Genomic DNA, 18371 nt, shown 5'->3' on the forward strand with positions numbered 1-18371 from the left:
TTGGCCTATTGATTTTATTTTAAAATTTAAATTGACTTTTTACTTAGGTTCTCTAACGAAATGGAGCTTTGAAAAGCAACGCTACCACCATCTGTAAAATTATTCTCACATAACACCTAGTTAGACAAGAACTAAGAAGTTCGAGTCTTACACTTCTTTCTTGTCTCTAAACAGGTCTCTCTCTCTCCACACACACACAGACACACACACACACACACACGTAAACACACACACACACTCATACCCCACCCCCCACCTCATTTCCCAGCATCAGTCCTAACTTCGCAGTTGAGGGAGCAGCAGCACAGAGCACAGCCACCTTCCCCCGGGCTAGCAGCCCTGGCCTTTCACAGGTCTGCCCAGCCCAGCCGGCCACACAACTCCACCCTGGCTCTGGTCCCAAGGGCTCCACGTGTGCACGCTCAGCTCGGCTGCTGAAGAGGACAGTGTCAGCCCAGATGCCCAGCCCTGACACCCAGATTGGAAAGAGTACTAGTACAGTGGGCAGACCCGAAGGCTGTGGATGGCATCACCCGGTGCTCAGCGGCTGCCCACCTAGGAGCCAGCCAGCAGTGAGCTCTGCAACCCAGAGGGGACCTGTGGGAGGGGAGCAGAGAGCCACAGGGCAGGGAGAGGGCTCCGTGCTCAAGCACGGGAGCTGCTGGGGCTGTACCTGTTTCACTCAGAGCCCAGACACAGGAGCCGTGGTGCCTACCTTGGAGGTTGTGTCTCTGCCTCCTGGCAGCCTCTCCCACTCCCCTCTGGGGGTCTTCAGCTCCCAGCACGTGCTGGCGCTGTGGGATGCAGAGGGGCCTTCTGCTGAGGACCTCTGAGGGACTTGGTGGTGGTAGAAACCAGAAGATTTCCTCCCTGCCCTTGCCAGCCTTCCACTGAGGCTCGGGTGGAGGTTTGCAGGTTTTCTTTTCTCAGGCTGGGTCCCGCCCCTTGTTCTTGCAGATAAGCTCGTTTTCCCCTAGGGCCCTCTGTGGCCTCTTGGCTCAGCCTTTCTGGTTCAAAGGGCACCAGGCCACACTACCTATGAGGCTGAGCATTTCATTCACTTCAATTAAATTTTCCATTAACTTGGTCTCTGGCCAGTATAGATTTTCTCTTTAAAGTTGTCTCTGATGTTCAGATCACTCAGCCCTCAGAGTCCCTTATGACTCCCCTCTGCTCCATTTAAGTACATTTATATATTTTTTCTCCCCTAATGAGATGCACAGAAACCAACCATAATTTTAATGCCTGACACCTGAACTTCTTTAATCCTCTTGGATGTTTCTGGTTTGTGTGAGACTTTGTTCTGAGCCTAGGGGTTGATTTCCTCCTTTGGAAAGTTTGGCCAAAGGCGATTTTGACCAAAGTCAGATGTTCAGAATAACGAGTGCCCTTTCAGTCTCAAGAGGAGGGCAGCTTCCAGAACCAGCCACTAGTGATCCTGCACCTTTGCCAAGCCTCCACCCTAAGCCTTGAACCTGTAATCATGGTTGTTTCCTTGACAGCCCCTATACCTTTTGGTCTTTCACAGAACTTTAGGAAAATTAAGTGATCCTTAGTCAGGAAGATGTTGCAGTCCCTGGAATAGAGACACCTTGCAAGTTTCAGCTCTAAAGGGACATCTCAACTTTGAGGGAGGCTCACAGCACTTTGCAGCTCCGCTCACTCTGGTGAGGCAGGCTGCCATGTTGAGAGGCACTCAATGTGGAGGCCAAGGCCACCAGGGCAAGGAACCAGCAGCTGGTGGGAAATGAATCCAGACAACAACCGCATGAATGAGCTAGAAAAGTGGATCCTTCCCTAGTTGAACTCTGAGATGCTTGGAGCCTTGTGAGAGACCCAGAGCTAGAGGCCCTGGTGAGTTGTTCCTGAACTCCTGATCCATAGAAACAGCGATAAAATAAATGTTATTTTAAGCCACTAAGTTTTGGAGCATAATTTGTTACACAACAGGAGATACTAATGCAGATGGAAAAGGAATTTGTTTCATTCCTTTTGACTCTGCGTCTGCAGGTTGGGAATTGTAATTACTAATTCAGAGGTATCTAGGATGGATCTGTCACAGAAGAGCTGCCCGATTCTCCGCCGGGAAGTATATTTGTTTTTTCAGCAAAGAGTTTATTGCCTGTGAATGACACCCAGGCAACATACACGAATAGGAGTTTATGAAGTTAATCTAAGCTCTTTCAGTTCTTCTTGGCATGGTTTGCCATTTGAACCCTAGTTCTCACACGTGGTCAGCATCTAGTGGTGTTGGAAACCTGCAGATACCACCTCAGGGCTCACCACAGGGGCTCCGTGCATGGTTCCAGGGAGGTTAACCCAAAGGTGTGGCTGGAGGCTCTGGGACAGCCACCGTGGGCCCTGGAGGTTTAGAAAGGCTGCATCTCACACACTTGGTCCTTTCATTTCCATGATCCTTGTGCTTTCTGTGTTTGGATGTATGAATCAGAGGACTTGGCTTCCATCCCTTTGGATCTTAAGTGCCTAGATCTACTCTTCTATCAGAGGCCAGAGCCCACAGAGACACACTGAAGACCTTCCGCAGCGGACCCGGACCCAGCTGGTTGGCAGCGACCAAGAGCCCCCAGTGTCTGGACAGCTGGAACAGCTGGTGGAGAGTCGAGAAGTGGGGATATCAACAGAGGACAGACAGCCTCGCGGAACAAAGGACATTCCCAGCAGATGCCTTGACGAGAAGGCATGGGGTAGAGGAAAGGGTGTCTTTTAGAGAATTCTGAGGTCAGCCTTGTGGGAAGAAAGACTGTATTTACCATCTTTTTTTTAAATTAGCTCTTTTTCTCCTCCTCATTCTCTTAGCTCCTCTAAGCTCTCCCAAAGGGTAGAAAGCCTGCTGAGGATTTACCACATCTGCATTCTGCCCCTCCAGTCTTGGTACTGGCATCTTTAACCCACGGAATGGTTTTACTTGTGATGTTGGACAAGAAGAGTGTTCTCTTAATTTCTTTTTGTTTTATTTGAATATAAATACTTTCTATTAAAATATTATCAAGGTGGTCAACAGGATTCAATATTCTACTATTTTCCCATGCTTAAAATACCTTGGGCAATTAAAACAACTCAACTGGGACATTCATTCATTCATTAGTTAATAGTTATTGAGTAAATAACTTCCTCAATATCTATAGGATGTGAAAGAGAACCCAAGCCTTACAATGCAAAGGCATCAAATCAACTATTGGACATAGTAACTACCTATTTTAAATCTACAAATTTTCTCTAGAGACTCTTCTTGTAAAAAGCAGATTATATTTTAGATCAGTATTTAAAATATGTATAAATATAATTTAATGAAAGAGATCATTGAAAATACAATCGTTTTTCTTTTCCTTTCCTTTTTTTTTTTTTTTTTTGAGACAGAATCTCATTATGTCACACTCAATAGAGTGCCAAGGTGTCACAGCTCTCAGCAACCTCAAACTCTTGGGCTTAAGAGATTCTCTTGCCTCAACCTCCCAAGTAGCTGGGACTACAGGTGCCTGCCACAACGCCCGGCTATTTTTTGTTGTTGTTGTTGCAGTTGTCGTTGTTTAGCAGGCCCGGGCCAGGTTCGAACCCATCAGCCTTGGTGTATGTAGCCAGCACCCTAACCACTGAGCTACGAGCGCCGAGCCCGAAAATACAATAGTTTTTCTTAAGTGAACCTACCCTGTTTCCCCAAAAATAAGACATCCTCCGAAAATAAGACCTACTTACAGGAAAGATAAGACGTCCCCTGAAAATAAGACCTAGCGCATCTTTGGGAGCACACCTTATTTTTGGGGAAACAGGGTATTTTGGCACCTAGGGAGAAGTAGGATGGGAAATGCTACTTTGGAGAATACTCTCTGTCGCATGGTGTGCGGTCTCTCGTGGGCTTCTACTGGCCCTAAGTGTCAGAAAACATACGAAGATTTTTGTGTTTCCTGCAGAATTTGTGGACACTCTTCTTTAACCTTTCCATCAAAGCCTCCTGCAAGTATTCCTAGGCCTGAGCTTGCCACTGATAGATTATTCTCCTTCCACATGACCCCCTTTCCAATGCTCAGCTTGAGAAACAGACGACTCGGTGTTCACGTGGCCCTTGGCTGTACTAGAATGAACATAGCTCCCCAGTACTCCGATCACGTGGCCTGTGCTTGGGAGGTCGCCGGAGGGGATCTGGACTGACACTTCTCCCTTTACTTCTTTTCTCTGCTTTTCAGGGATTGATTCCAGTTCCTTTTATTTTCTCCAATTTTCTATTGTGGTAAAATGTACATGACATCAAATTTACCAAGTGCACAGTTCAGTGGTATTAAATACAGCCATAATGTCGTGCAACCATCTCCATCATCCATCTCCCCGCACCCACTGATCAGTAACTTCCCCTTTGTTTCTTTCCTTTCCCTTCCATCATTCCGGATACTAAGTAAGATAGGAGGTCAAACTATACCTGATGTCTGGTGGAGAAGGCTGTTTCGTGTGGGCTTTGTAGATCTAAGAACATTCTCCTGGTGGCTGGAGTGACAGGCACTGCCTGCCCTGAAGTCATCCTCTAGTACTGATGTCCCCAGAGTACAAAGACAGAAATAAAACACACTTTGTGGCAAAGGCAGGAAGCCCAGAAGGAGACAAAAAGACTTGATCTGCTTGGAGTGCCATTTCCCCCTTGATTTTGCTGAATGGGAACTGGAGTTTGTTTTGTTCTTTTACCTCTTTGCTGAAAGTCTCACACCACAAGCCACTTGTGAACATCCATTTTGTGCAGCTGGCCCTCTGAGCCGGGAAACAGGAATGCACACCCCACCCAGCCAGTGGTGGCACCTTCCAGACAGCAAAGGGCTGGGGATGGGAAGACCTGCCCCGTGCTTCCTCCTCACCACGACCTGGCTGTGTGGCTCTCAACAAGTGGCCTGATCTCTGTGGGCCTTCCTGCGTTACAAACAGGAGGAACTCAGTAGATGTCTGCCAAATACTCACTGAATGGATGGGTCCATGGAATAGAACTCACACCACTTTTAAGCCCCATTCCCTTTTAGAAATAAACAGTCTTTTGCGAAAGTAGATATTCTCCACACAGTCATTCTCTGTAAGGCCATTATGGTGGATAAATTTGTGGTTGAACAAGAAAGCAGGTTTGATTTCTAAATGCCGTCTGTGTAGGTTCAACCATAATGGAACACATTGTGAGTGACTGTTACTCGGATAGCTTTCTGAGGCCTGGCTCAGGACCACCAGCCAAGCAAGAAAACAGCAAGCCTCAAGAATAAATGTCCCCTTTTCTCTCCCACCCGCTACCATCTGTGTATCAAAGAAGCTACTCAACGAAAAGTAAACAATTTGTTCCCATCATGCTAAACCTTCAAAAGGCAGGAAACCAACTACTGAATTAGATCTTGCAGAAGAGATCAGCTACCACATTTGTGGTTTCCAAAGATCGACTCCTGGTGAGCAGACAATCTGTTCGGCCGTGTTGCATTGAATTCAAGTCAGCATAACATAAGTGCCTACTTGTGATGTTTTGGGTTCTGCTGGGGACAGCATGGCCCTGTCCCCAGGCCTGTCCAGCAGAGGAGATGAGGTGTGGACCCAGAGTCCTACAAGATAAGGCACAATCAACTGCCACTGTGGACGTAGAGACAAGGCTCTAAGGAGAACAGGCATCTCCCCACAGTTGGGGGAGGTTTCGAGGGCACCAGAGACCATGCAGGTGGCTGCCAGGCCACGCTGAGAAACTTGATTATTTGTCATCATTCCATCTCTTCCACCCTCCTCCCCGGACCTGCAAGCCTCCTCTTTCTCACCTGGATTTATGCAACCACTGTGGCCCTTGTGCGCCCTCCGTTCCAGCCCACGGAACACCTCCACAGGACACTAGGTCATCTTCAGTGCCAACACTTATATATGAGGGAAGAACCATCTTAGCCAAGATTTATTTGTTTTGCTGAAAACCCAAAATAAATTTCCCTACATGAGCAGGACTCCGCCAGCCCACACTTTATCACCCAGTGTCATCCCTGCCTGGCCAGCAGCACAGCTATCCCCAAGGTGCCTGTTAGAAGTGCAGGTTCTCTGGCCCCACCTCAGCCCTAGTGAACTGGAATCTGCATTTTAGCAAGAGGCCCAGGTGGGTTTTGCACATTAGAATTAGGGAAGCACTAGCTATAGCGTATATATACTTGAGACATTTTCACACTCGAAGGTAAGATGACATTTTGCCCGTGGCAATCTCAGGACTTTCGACAGAATGACCAACCTTGTCAAATTCATCTTTCTGTCTCCATTCTCCTAAGAGCTGCCCTCCCACATCTGCGTTTTAGGAAGTGGGCCTGAAGGTTGGTTTTCCTGAACCCAAGGAAAAAAGATAATTTGGAAAGACAGTTTACCTTTCAAGGGTAGAGGAAGAGGTTGGGAAGAAGCCCTCCCTCTGCTTCACCAGAAGAGTTCCTGCTTCTGACAGAGCCTCTTTGTCTCGGGGTCCTCACTTTACCCTCTGGGAGGCCTTCACTAGAGCTTTTGGGGCACCTGTTCTCCTGCTGTCTGTCTCAGGTTGTCTTCTGCCACCTCCCACCTGTGACTCTCAGCCCAGAAGGGAACGGAGAAGACACCTTGGTCCTACTCTTCAGGGTTGCCAAAGCTCCTGTTAGTGGCCCTAACAAGTAGACACACGAGATCCCCAACACCTACCTCTCAAGCAGCCCTGCAACTTCTGAGACACTTCGACTTTTCCAAGCTCTTTAGAATGTCAACCCTACCGGACTCCTAAAGGAGCTATGTTCTGAGAACTCCACCTTGTTAACTGGCAAGTTCCCTGTCTGAAAGTGTTCCTTAAATCCACCCCTCTCAAACTTTAATGTGACTTCAAAACATCTGGGGATCTGTTGTTAAAAACTGCAGAAGGGCCAGGCGCAGTGGCTCACACCTGTAATCCTAGTACTTTGGGAGGCCGAGGAAGCTGGATCACTTGAGCTCTGGAGTTCAAGATCAGTTTAAGCAAGAGTAAGACTCCAGCTCTACTCAAAATAGAAAAACCAGCCAAGTGTTGTGGCCGGCGCCTATGGTCCCAGTTCTTGAGAGGCTGAGACAAGAGGATCTTTTGAGCACAAAAGTTTGAGGTTGCTGTAAGCTGTGATGGCACAGCACTCTACTCAGGACTACAGAATAAGACTCTGTCTCAAAAAAAAAAAAGAAAAAGAAAAGAAAAGAAAAAACTGTAGAAGGGCCGGTGAGCCTATGCCTTTCTCAGGTGATAACAATGCCCCCTCAACAGAGTCTGAGTCTGAGTCGCAAGACGTTAGATTTAATTGAACCTACACTCTAGTTCCCTAGTCTCGGTTCTGCTCTTCGGGACCATGGAGAACCAATCCACCTGACCGGCTTTCATACGCTGAAACAGAAAATCGTGTCTTCCCCAAATCTTCCTTTTTTCTCTTCCACAAATATTCCACTTCCTTGCACAGTTTTTTAGTTGTCATGGCTTTGCATGTTCCCATTGCCTTAGTCCATTTTTGTGTGGCTATAAAGGAATACCTGCGGCTGGGAAATTTATAAAGAAAAGAGGTCTATCTGGCTCGCAGTTCTGCAGGCTGTACAAGAAGTGTGGCGCCAACACGTGCAGCTGGTGAAGACCTCAGGGAGCGTCCCCCGGCGGTGAAGGTGAAGGAGAGCCAGCATGCCACACGGGAGGAGGAGGAGCAAGAGAAAGAGGACAGGGAGGTGCCAGGCGCTTTTTAACAACCGTCTCTCACGGGAACAACCAGTGTAAGAACTCACTCACCACAACCCCGGACAGCCTTAACCTATTCACGAGGGATCCACCCCCATGACCCCAACAACCCCCATTAGGACCCACCTCCGACACTGGGAATCAAATTTCAACATGAGGTTTGGGCAGACAAGTATTCAAACTATAGCACTTATTATCTGATTATCTTCTGAAAATGTTCCAGGAAGTGTTAGCAAACCCTCTTGGGTGCGTGGCGTCAAGCCAGAAACACGCCAGCCTGGGATGAAGGACCTTGGGGCAGAACAGGACCAGGCACTGCTGTGGCTCAAGTGAGCTCAAGACCTTACAGTCTCGTTTGGGAAGGTTGTGTCCTGCGGATGGGTATGGAGCCCCAAATCAAAAAGACCTCCACCCCTACCCCATATAAACACACGCTCTTTCTTATCACAAACAGCAAGAAAGTGGATGATAAGCTGATTCGTCCTCTAACAGAGTAATAACCTGACATGTTACGCTCTAAAGAAGCATCGGCAAGGCAATTCCAAAGATCCTAAAGGCAAACTTCCTAGTATTGATATTTCAGGGGTCATGGCAGACGACTGGGAAAGCCATGTGGGGCGAGGGACTGCTCAGAGCATCGTACACCCTCTCTGCCCTCTCCACTCTCCCCGCAAGAGACACACAGCACTCTGCATCCCACGCATGAGGAACAATTGCCACCACAAGGATGGTGGATTTGGAGCAATTCATCTTTTCAGAGCAGTCATGGACTAGTAAAGGGCTCATCAGGATGACTGGGGTCATTCCTTCCAAGTCTCCTAAGCTGACAGGAAGGAAACCAGCTTTCAGCTAGAGGTAGCAGCGTCTAGCTCTCATCCTCCTGGAATAAGATGTTAAAATGAAACCATACAGAGGGTGCCAAAAATATATGCATGTATTTTAAGAAAGGAAAAGATTGCATTAAAATTGTAATACTTGATATATGCTGATAACAAAAAGATGAAGACAAGTCTCATTGAGCACCTCTTACAACTGCACAACTCAAATGTGACCTGAGTTTTACAAATTTATTTACTTATTTATTTATTGAGACAAAGTCTCACTATGTTGCCCTGGGTAGAATGCCGTGGTGTCACAGCTCACAGCAACCTCCAACTCTTGGGCTTAATGGATTCTCTTGCTCAGCCTCCTAAGTAGCTGGGACTATAGGCACCCGCCACAATACCCGGCTATTTTTTGTTGCAGTTGTTTAGCTGGCCCAGGCCGGACTTGAACCCGCCACCCTCAGTGTATGTGGTTGGCGCCATAACTACTGTGCTGAGGGCGCCAAGCCACAGAGTTTTACAAATTCAATACATTATTTTTCTTTTGGCACCCTTTGTATATTTTATGACCAGCTTTGGCTGAGGCTACAGACAATAGACACTGCATACCAACGTGTGAGGCCGCCGTGCAGGTGTTGCACAAAGAGAAGGTGGAAACCCAGTGTTACATCAAGATGCCCACCCTCATCCAGCCTGCAAATGAGATAGATTATGGAGGTGGAGAGGCAGGTCAATTAGAAGATGAATTACAGAGAGAACGATCCAGCATTACCAATGGCTTTAAAGTGGCCCTGTGAATGACTTGAGATCTGTCCTCTGGAGCTTGGGAGACAAGCTCCAGATTAGTGCTCAACTCCCATGGGAAATCTGAACAACTGCAGCTGGCTGGCAGAATAAAGAAGGTGACTTTAGGATCAGCTGGCACAGCCAGAGCTGGTTTGGGCAGAGGATGTGTTTCTTTCCAGTTGTGGGTGGGTGGTCAGAGGAGACTGACCAGTGGGACAGTCTGGAGGCATTAGGGAGTGTCAGTAGAAAGCTAGAGCTTTATCCTCAGAGGCCTGCCACTGTGGAAGGAACGGTAAGTGACCAGCCAGAGAAGAGTTGCATTTGTCCATGCCAAGGAAAGTGCAAGTGAGAGATGGTAGAGACCCCAAGAACCCACACAACAGCCCACAGGATGAAGAATGAGCTGTGAACACCTGCCGGAAACAGATCACAATGCCCACTCACAGCAGGACTCATTGAGTAAAAACTCCCTGCCTCTTGCCTGTCCCCACTCCTCCACCTTCCATGAAGGGCTGACTTCAAGGCTAGCTAGCTATGGGAGGGACAGTGACCCTGTGGCCTCCTTCACTGCTCCAGGCAACTGGCCTGACACAAGCGGGAGGGAAGATGGTGATAATTATATGTCTGAGTGAAATCTAAAGTCCAGGGACAAAGAGTTCCGGTTCTGAAATGGCAAGTACACAAGCAAGCTGGCTTCATCCCCACCCCCTTCTAACACACTCACACACACAGAACCAAAAACAAATACACAGTGCTGAGATTATCACTGGAAATATCTCAGAACCTAAATATGAAGATAAGACTATTCTTAGGGCCACAGAGAAGTGAGAAAACTATGAGCACAGGGTAAGAGAATCAAACCTCCACATCTTCGATGACTCCCACCAATCTGGTGCCAACTGTGTGGAAAATTCCCCCCTAATTCACTGTCTGTATGCTGGAAGAAGTGACATCGAGGCGGACAGTCAGTTTCCACACCATGCTGGGTTCCATGGCAGGAGACCTGTCCCTGCCTTAACCCACAGCAAACAGAGAGAGTGCCTGGATGGAAAAAATACCCCAGAGACAGGCAGAGGTGAAGGGGGCAGTCAAGACTACCATCTTCAACCCCAGAAACTCAGCTCTGTAACTCCACCAAAAGCGATGGAGGATCAGAGTGGCTATCGAATAGCACTGTGCTATGGGAGGTTCTTCCCACAGATCCAGGGGCAGGAGCTCCTAGCCAGCCTTCCCACGCTGTTGGGGTATTGCCTCTGGGACCTCCCCAATCAGACCTCCCCTTCTGATTGTTTACTAGAGCCACCTAGAGCCACAAAGGAGGCAGTGACCAACCTAGTGGCAAAGAACCTTTAAGAAAATACATCCCATAAAAACCCAATCAAGCCAGACAGAGAAGACTGGAATAAATGATCCTTCAATGCAAAGATACAGATGTGCATCCACACAAAACAACAGCAAACAGGGGTCACGATCTCCCCAAAGGGACAGACAAGGCAAGGAACCAATAACTGATCCTAACCAGACACTGATATAAGAGATCTCCGATCCAAACTTGAAATCAGTCATTTTTAAGGAAACTCGGTGATCCACAAGATAACACAGAAAAGCAATTCAAAAATTTATCAGCGAGGCCAGGCATGGTGGCTGCAATCCCAGCACTTTGGGAGGCTGAGGCAAGAGGATCATTTGAGGCCGGGAGTTGGAGACCAACCTGAGCAAAAGTAAGATACAGTCTCCAGAAAGAATATAAAAATTAGCCAGGTGTGGTGGTGCGTGCCTGTAGTCCCAGATACTCAGGAGGCTGGGGCAGGACAATCACTTGAGCCCAGGAGTTTGAGGTTGTAGTGAGTTATGATGATGCCACTGCACTTTAGCCTGGAGGACAGAATGAGACCCTGTCTCATAAAAATAGAAGAAAAAACAAAAACAAAAACAAGAACTTTATCAGAGAAATCATTTAACAAAGAAATAATTTTAAAAACCCAGAAATCTTGGAACTGAGAAATATATTTGCTGAACTGAAAAAAATCATTAGAGGCTCTCAGTGGCAGAAGGGATCAAGCAGAGGAAAGAATCAGTGAGCGTGGAGACTTCAGAATACAATCAGAGGGGAAAACAATAAAAAAGAACAAAAAGCAACAAATATTACTTACAAGATGTAGATAATTACCTATCCAAGAATTATTGGTGTTTTCAAGAGAGACAGTCGAGCAAGAACAAAGGGCAGAAAGCTTATTTAAAGTAATAATAATAATAATAATGATAGAAAACTTCTCAAAACTTGAGAAAGATATCCAGCTACAGGAGGGTCAAAGAATACCAAACAGATCTGACTCAAATACGACCACCCCCACTGGCATAACAACAATCAAAATCTCAAAGGCCAAAGACAAAGAGCGAATCCTAAAAGCAGCAAAAGAAAAGACGCAAGTAACACCTAAAGAGGCCCCAGTGCATCTGGCATCAGACTTCTCAGTGGAAACCATACAGGCCAGGAGGGAGTGGAACAACATGTTTAAAATGCTGAAAGAAAATAGCATTCAAGAATACTGGGTGCAGCAAAGCTATCCTTCAACTGTGAAGGAGAGAGAAAATTTTTCCCAAACAAAAGCTGAGAGAATTCACCATATAGACCTAGCTTACAAGAAATCCTAAAGGGAGTTCTTCCATCTGAAAGAAAAAAACACAAACATGCAAAAAAAGAACAAATGTTTGAGGATGTAAAACCCCACTGGTAAAATTAAGTCTGCAGACAAACTCAGAACATTCCAATACTGTAATCGTGGCGGACACTCATAACTCTAGTCCACTCTTAACTCTAGCATGAAGCCCCAAAGAGAAATCTATCAGAAACAAGAATAACTACAGCAACTGGTTAAGAGATAGGTAGTATAAAAATATGCAGACTTAGATAAGTGAAAGTCAAAATGTGGGGGAGATGGAGCTAAAATACAGGTTTTTCATTTGTTCCTTTATTTCTATTATTTTCTTTCTGATCTAAGTTATCCCTTTTTTGTCTTGCCAAACTCACTTGTAATAAAAGTTGTAGCGTTAAATAGATATACAAGTTATTGAAAAATCCATCGTTTCCCCTTTCCTGGTGAATAGAGGACACATAACAGAAACACAAGGAGCTTCTGCAACCATGACCTTGCCGATGTGGACTTCTCAAGCCTTTTGGGAGAACCTTTACGAATCCAACTGCACTATGTAAGACCTTGATTGCTTTAATTCCAATGAACTACGGAAGTTTAAGGAGGCTATGGTTCTTCATTATTCCTCGATAACAAAAATAAAACTGGAAACTTGGCTTCCTGTTTGGCTGTCTACAGTATTAAATGTCAGAATAGAATTACTTTAATGCTATGCTTTTTCAACCACTTCATGTATTCCACTCTTGTTTTCTCTACCAAACACCTATTTAGTTTGCCCCAGATCCCTTTCCTATTGGCATAAGGCCCCCACTCAGCCAATGTGACCGACAGAAGTTATCACTGATAGTGCATCTAATCCAGGGCTGGCCAAGAGTCCCCATCTCTTTTCTACAGGGACTAGTCCAGGGCAAGGGCAGATGATCCAGGGAAGATCAGAGTCCTTTTGTACAATTTGATTTGTGGATCCTGGAAAAGAAAGTTCTTTCCTTTTTGGATTACAGATCTTAAGAATGCAGGCCTGTAGCCAGCTGACAGATGCACATTATGTGGAAGGGGCCAGCCTGCAAATGAAACCAGGAAACAGGAAAACAGAAGATGGTGGCAAAGAGCACAGGCAAAAGGCAACATCATCTGAGGCCTGGCGCCCAGCTATGCTGGGTAATATTAAATTGTTGAGGTGGTAACATCAGTGAATCAGTGCAAATGAGTATTCCTTCTCTAATGGATCAATTTATTTTAGAACTAAATAGGACAGACTTAACAAAAGACAAAGTTTTATCCTCAACTTTCCCAATAGACATTTTCTGGACAGGCTCCATGTGACATACAGAGTGTGTCAGTGGCCTTCAGAATGGACAAATTATATAAGTTGATTGAAAAGTCAAGTTTGAACATATGTCTTTCCATTCTTTGTGCTCTAGAACAATTCTCAAAACACATTTGTTATGCCCTCAGCTCATAACTGGTCCATTAAAAATTTCTTCTGAAAGTAACTTATATCGAGAGAATCACTTTCTTTGTACATATTCAAAAACAGAACTCATCCATTTTCTCCAGTATTCCTTGGAAGGGAAAAACTGGCCCACCCAAAGAGATGTAGCAAAACAATGATTCCTGTTTTGGTTTCTCTGTGGTAATGACCCAGGGAAAAATCCTTTGTCGTTTTCATCTCGGTTTCAATAATGGTATCAATAACAGCTTCTTCCTCTGAATTTTTGATCTGTTATGCAACATCCATCTTTTATGTTCAAGAAACAGATATTGCAAAGCTTTGCAGTATCATTCCTTCAAACACTGCCGAGGGGATTTTCCTTTCTGGAGCAAATAGTTCTGACCACAGCAAACATTTGCGCTTCACACTTTCACACATTTACACAAACCCTCAGAAAATGCACCACCCCTGGCTTGTCTTCGTATCGGGGCATGACAGCGGGGCCCACACGCTGCAGCCCACTGCCTCCACCCTCCCATCGGCAAGGTTGAGGCCAAGTAGGGAGGGAGAGAAGCCCGCCAGTTGTTATCCCTTGTTAATAACTTGTTTGTAAGCCTCATAATAACCAAAACACAAAAAACCTATAATAGATTCCCTAAAAATACAGTTAAATTATCACTCTGGCCTAGAAATATTGACTAGAGAATATTTTGTAACCTAAAAGGACCAGAAAAATCACAAGACTTGTTCTGCATTTCAACCATAGACAGAGAAGAACTAGTCCCACAGGATACGTTTAAAAGACAATGGGAGACGTCACTTCCTTATTATGTCTATGGACGCAAGTGTTTGAGAAGTGAAATCATACTGTTCTGCTGTTCTCACTGGAAGATTCACTAGAAGATAGATGGCTTAACAATATGTTTCCGAGTCTACTAAGGTTTATAGAGGAGGCCAGATTCATGCATTGTCAGAACCGGAAGAACATTTTGTATCAGCAACTCTAACCTCTCATTTAACATGGGAAACTTAGGCCCAGAGAAATGTGAGGGACTTTTCCAAGCTCATACATATAGAGACACCAAAAAAATATATATTATTCTATATCTTATATTATATATATTATAATATACATAGAGCATCTGCTTACACCAGCCATATTTACTTACGTACCTTCCTTTGTAGAGGCCAAATTTCGTCCTGTTTTCCAGCTCTCAGAGAGATAAAAGCAAAATTGTAGGCAAGGCTCTTTCCTCAAGGAAAGCTATGCTAAGAATCTGAATGTATCTTTGCCTGCTGTGCACCTGGGTTTGAGGTGTAGCCACTCTTACTCGAAGAAACAATACTCTAAACCTGTCACTGAGCACATCCCTAAAGATATGTACATTTTTTATTATTTGCAATAGTTACCCTGTTTCTCAAAAACTGTCCTATGTTCATGCATTCACCTTATCCAAGACAGAGTCTCAGACAGAGCTAGGAACAGAGGAGGATTCAGCAAATGTTTGCAGATTAATGTACTGATTGGATTCCAGTCACGCTACCCGTGTGCTTTTCATATGTCAACAACCCCGCTTGCAGAGAAAGTAAAAGGTGACATTTCTGCGCATCCTTTGGATTTGCGTCCACCTCTCTGCAGGTCCCTAACTCAGGGCTGCTCGGTGGAGGAGGAGCATGTCCTGTTGGCGTGTAGCCCCCTGGGCGGACAAGACCATGGAGTATGCCCAGGAGGCACTGCTGCCCTGCCCACAGCTACTTTTTCAACCTGAGCTATTCTGTGGCTGGTGGTATAAAAGAAGCTCAACCCCTGGGTCACTTCCCATCCTATGATGAAAGGCAAACACTAACTTTCCCTGGAAAACATATTTGATGTACGATCCAGTCAAATTCCTGCAACAATGGACACTTTGTTTCTCCTTTAATTCACATGGATAGGCATCTGGTTTCTTTGGGATTTCATACTCCTCCAACAGCTAGCAATGACAAATAAATGCCTAGAGTTTCAATTAGAGGAGAGTGAAGAAAATCACTCAGTATATGTGATGGGTCAGCTTGTCTAATTTCTTTCCTTTTTTTTTTTTTGAGACTTTCACTATGTCACTCTCAGTAGAGTGATGTGGCGACACAGCTCACAGCAACCTCAAACTCTAGGGCTTAAGCAATTCTCTTGCCTCAGCCTCTCAAGTAGGGAGGACTACAGGTGCCCACCACAACACTGGCTATTTTTGTAGTTGTTGTAGTTGTCATTGTTGTTTGGCAGGTCCTGGCTGTGTTCGAACCTGCCAGTCCTAGTGTATATGGCTGGCGCCCTAACCTCTGAGCTACAGGGACCAAGCCATTTTTTTTTTTTTTTTTTTTGAGACAGAGTTTCACTTTGTTGCCCTCGGTAGAGTGCTGTGGCGTCATAACTCACAGCAACCTCAAACTCTGGGGCTCAAACAATTCTCTTGCCTCAGCCTCCCAGTAGCTGGGACTATAGGTGCCCACCACAACGCCTGGCTATTTTTTTAGAGACGATGTCTCACTCTTGGTCAGGCTGGTCTCGAAAACATGAGCTCAATCGAGCCACCGTCTCGGCCTCCCAGAGTGCTGTACCTTGTCTAATTTCTTTCTTTCTTTTTTTTTTATTGTTGGGGATTCATTGAGGGTACCTTGTCTAATTTCTAATAGCACAAGCCTAAAAGCTATCATGTCAGCTCTGAGCAGCTGAGCAGACACTTCCCACCACTGCCGGGGGAGGGATTGCCTGGCTCCCCTTTGTCCAGGCAGCTTGTGCCCCAGGCACCCAGAGAGGCAGTCAGATGGGCTCCAGCAGGAGACTCCCAGGAGCCACCTTGCCTGCCCCAGGACAGCAGAGACACCTGGGACCAGAGGGTCTCCTGCAGGACCAGACCTACCTGATTCCATTCTCCCTTCCTCTTTGTCCTGGACTTTCTCAGAGGCACTGCAGCCCCTGGGGAAGGGCTGGTGGCTGAAGAGGTCGTCACACAGAAGGCTTCGGCACAGCTTGGTCAGGAAGCGGAGGACGTACCCAACACTGTTCACCACGGGCACACTCCGCAGGTGCTGTTTGCCATCAAAGGATGCTGAGACTGGAAAACCACAGAGACAGCGACTCAGAGCTGGGCTCTGGAGAAGACGGGGAGACAGACTGGGGGAGGGTGTGTTGTTTTTTTGTTTTGTTTGTTTTAAGTGGGCTTTATTTAAATTTCACCCGTTTGACCACTAACGTCCTATTTCCATCCCAGGATTGCATCCTGGTTACCATTGCCTTTAACTGTCATGTCTCCATCTCCTTGGTCTGTGACGGTTTCTCAGTCTTTCCTTGTTTTTGGTGACCTTGACAGTTCTGAAGAGTACTGGTCAGGTGTTTTATACAATGTCCCCCAGTTTGGGGTTTCTATGATGTTTTTCTCGTGATTAGACTGGGGTTATGGACTGGGGGGGAGGTAAAGTGTAGGGGTCCATGATATCCACATGCCACCACGCGGCCCTGGCAGTCAGTACAGGCCACATGCCTTCCCTGCCTTCTCACACTGTCCCTGAAGCAGCTCAGTAAGTCCTGTCCACACTCAGGAAGGAGAGGGGACAGTCTATGCAGCATTTGGAATTCTTCTACAAGGAAACATGGCCCCTTCTCCCCACTTATTCAGTCATCATTCATCTTAGTACAGTCTCAATATATTTATTTTGTACTGTGCTTACCCAATGCTTTGTTGTTTATTTTCTTGCTCACATTGTGCCCACTGTGGTCTTTGGGAGCTCTTTCAGGTTGCTTCCTGTGTCCCTGTGAAATGCCCGCCCCCTAAAAAGCACCTCTTTGGTTTCGGCCCTTCAGCACGCTCCAGGTTCATCTTCTCTTTTTCCCTGCACAGCCCTAGCGTCGACCACTTCACCCACAGTCCTGCTTTGTCTTCTCAGGGAGTGATTTGGGTGTCAAGGGCTCTGGGCCCTCTTGGTGAATAGAGATAAAAATGCATCTATGTGCACTATCCCTCTATAATTACTTCTGTATCTGTCTATATTTATTAAGCAAGAAAGGAAAGAAGGGAGGGAAGGAAGAAGGAAGGAAAACAAAAAAGGAAAAAAAGGAAGGAAGGACGAAGGGGGGGGAGGGAGGAGGGAGAGAAGAAGAAAGGAAGGGAAGAAGGGAAGAAGGACGCTTGATTTATCAACAGGTATATTTATCTATTATATGTCTAGAGAGAGAGAAAAATACAGACATCCAGTCTAAGAGCTGCTGAAATGCTCACGAACAGGCTGTCTGGGCATTCTGGGAATTCCCTCCTAGCAGGGCCACTGCCACTCATCTGGGGTGCCTTATAAGGTGGGCGAGATGGAGACTGACCCCGCAGCAGGGGGGCTCAGGGCCTCGAGCCGGCCAATGTGCAAACGTTCCTGAAGTGCCTGACAGATCACTAAGTGGGGAAATTCCACCTATTAGAGGATTCATGAGATCATAAAATCTACCCCTCTGGGAGAGCAGCTGAGAAAAAGGTCCCCAAAATGTGTGCTGGGAGTGGGTTCTGGGGCTCTGTGGGCCTGTTCCCTTCAACCCTGCAGGTGGCCGCAGGCAGTTTGGTTTCTTTACCCCTGTGCCAGCACCTACGCTACCATCTTCTGTGTGTTGTAACCTTAGAACATTCAGAAAGCAGAGCCCCAAGGACCGGGAACCTGGCGATTTCTCCTTATGTCCCCTCCCTCCCTAAACTACTTTGGTACCGTCATGTAGTCTTGTCAAGCCTCCATATTACCTTCTGTAATGTGAAAAACCACCTCCCCACGGTGGCCGCGTGAGGGGTCAGCCCGGTGGGTCGGCATTCCCCAGACACTCTGCTTGCCCCACTGCCCTGCGTGGTGGTTGGTGCTGTGACCAAGGAATGGAGCAGGATAAGAAGCTAAAGTGCGACAAGGGCTGATGTCTTAGACGGGGGGCAAAAGAGAACGCTTTATTTTATTTATTCATTTAT

General features: G+C 46.3%; 1 protein-coding gene across 3 annotated transcripts in view; it reads right to left on the reverse strand.

Moving 5' to 3' along the window:
- Window positions 1–18371, reverse strand: part of SCML4 (Scm polycomb group protein like 4) — a 112537-nt gene that overhangs the window by 20112 nt on the left and 74054 nt on the right. For 2 of the 3 annotated variants that reach the window (XM_053592285.1, XM_053592286.1), the window contains one exon: window positions 16299–16493. In XM_053592285.1, coding sequence (XP_053448260.1) covers window positions 16299–16493 — 195 coding nt within the window. Of the gene's footprint in view, window positions 1–715; window positions 936–16298; window positions 16494–18371 lie in introns of those variants that run through there. The other variant, XM_053592287.1, reaches the window with a different exon arrangement.

Source organism: Nycticebus coucang, chromosome 5, assembly GCF_027406575.1.
Source record: "Nycticebus coucang isolate mNycCou1 chromosome 5, mNycCou1.pri, whole genome shotgun sequence".
NCBI lineage: Eukaryota > Metazoa > Chordata > Mammalia > Primates > Lorisidae > Nycticebus > Nycticebus coucang.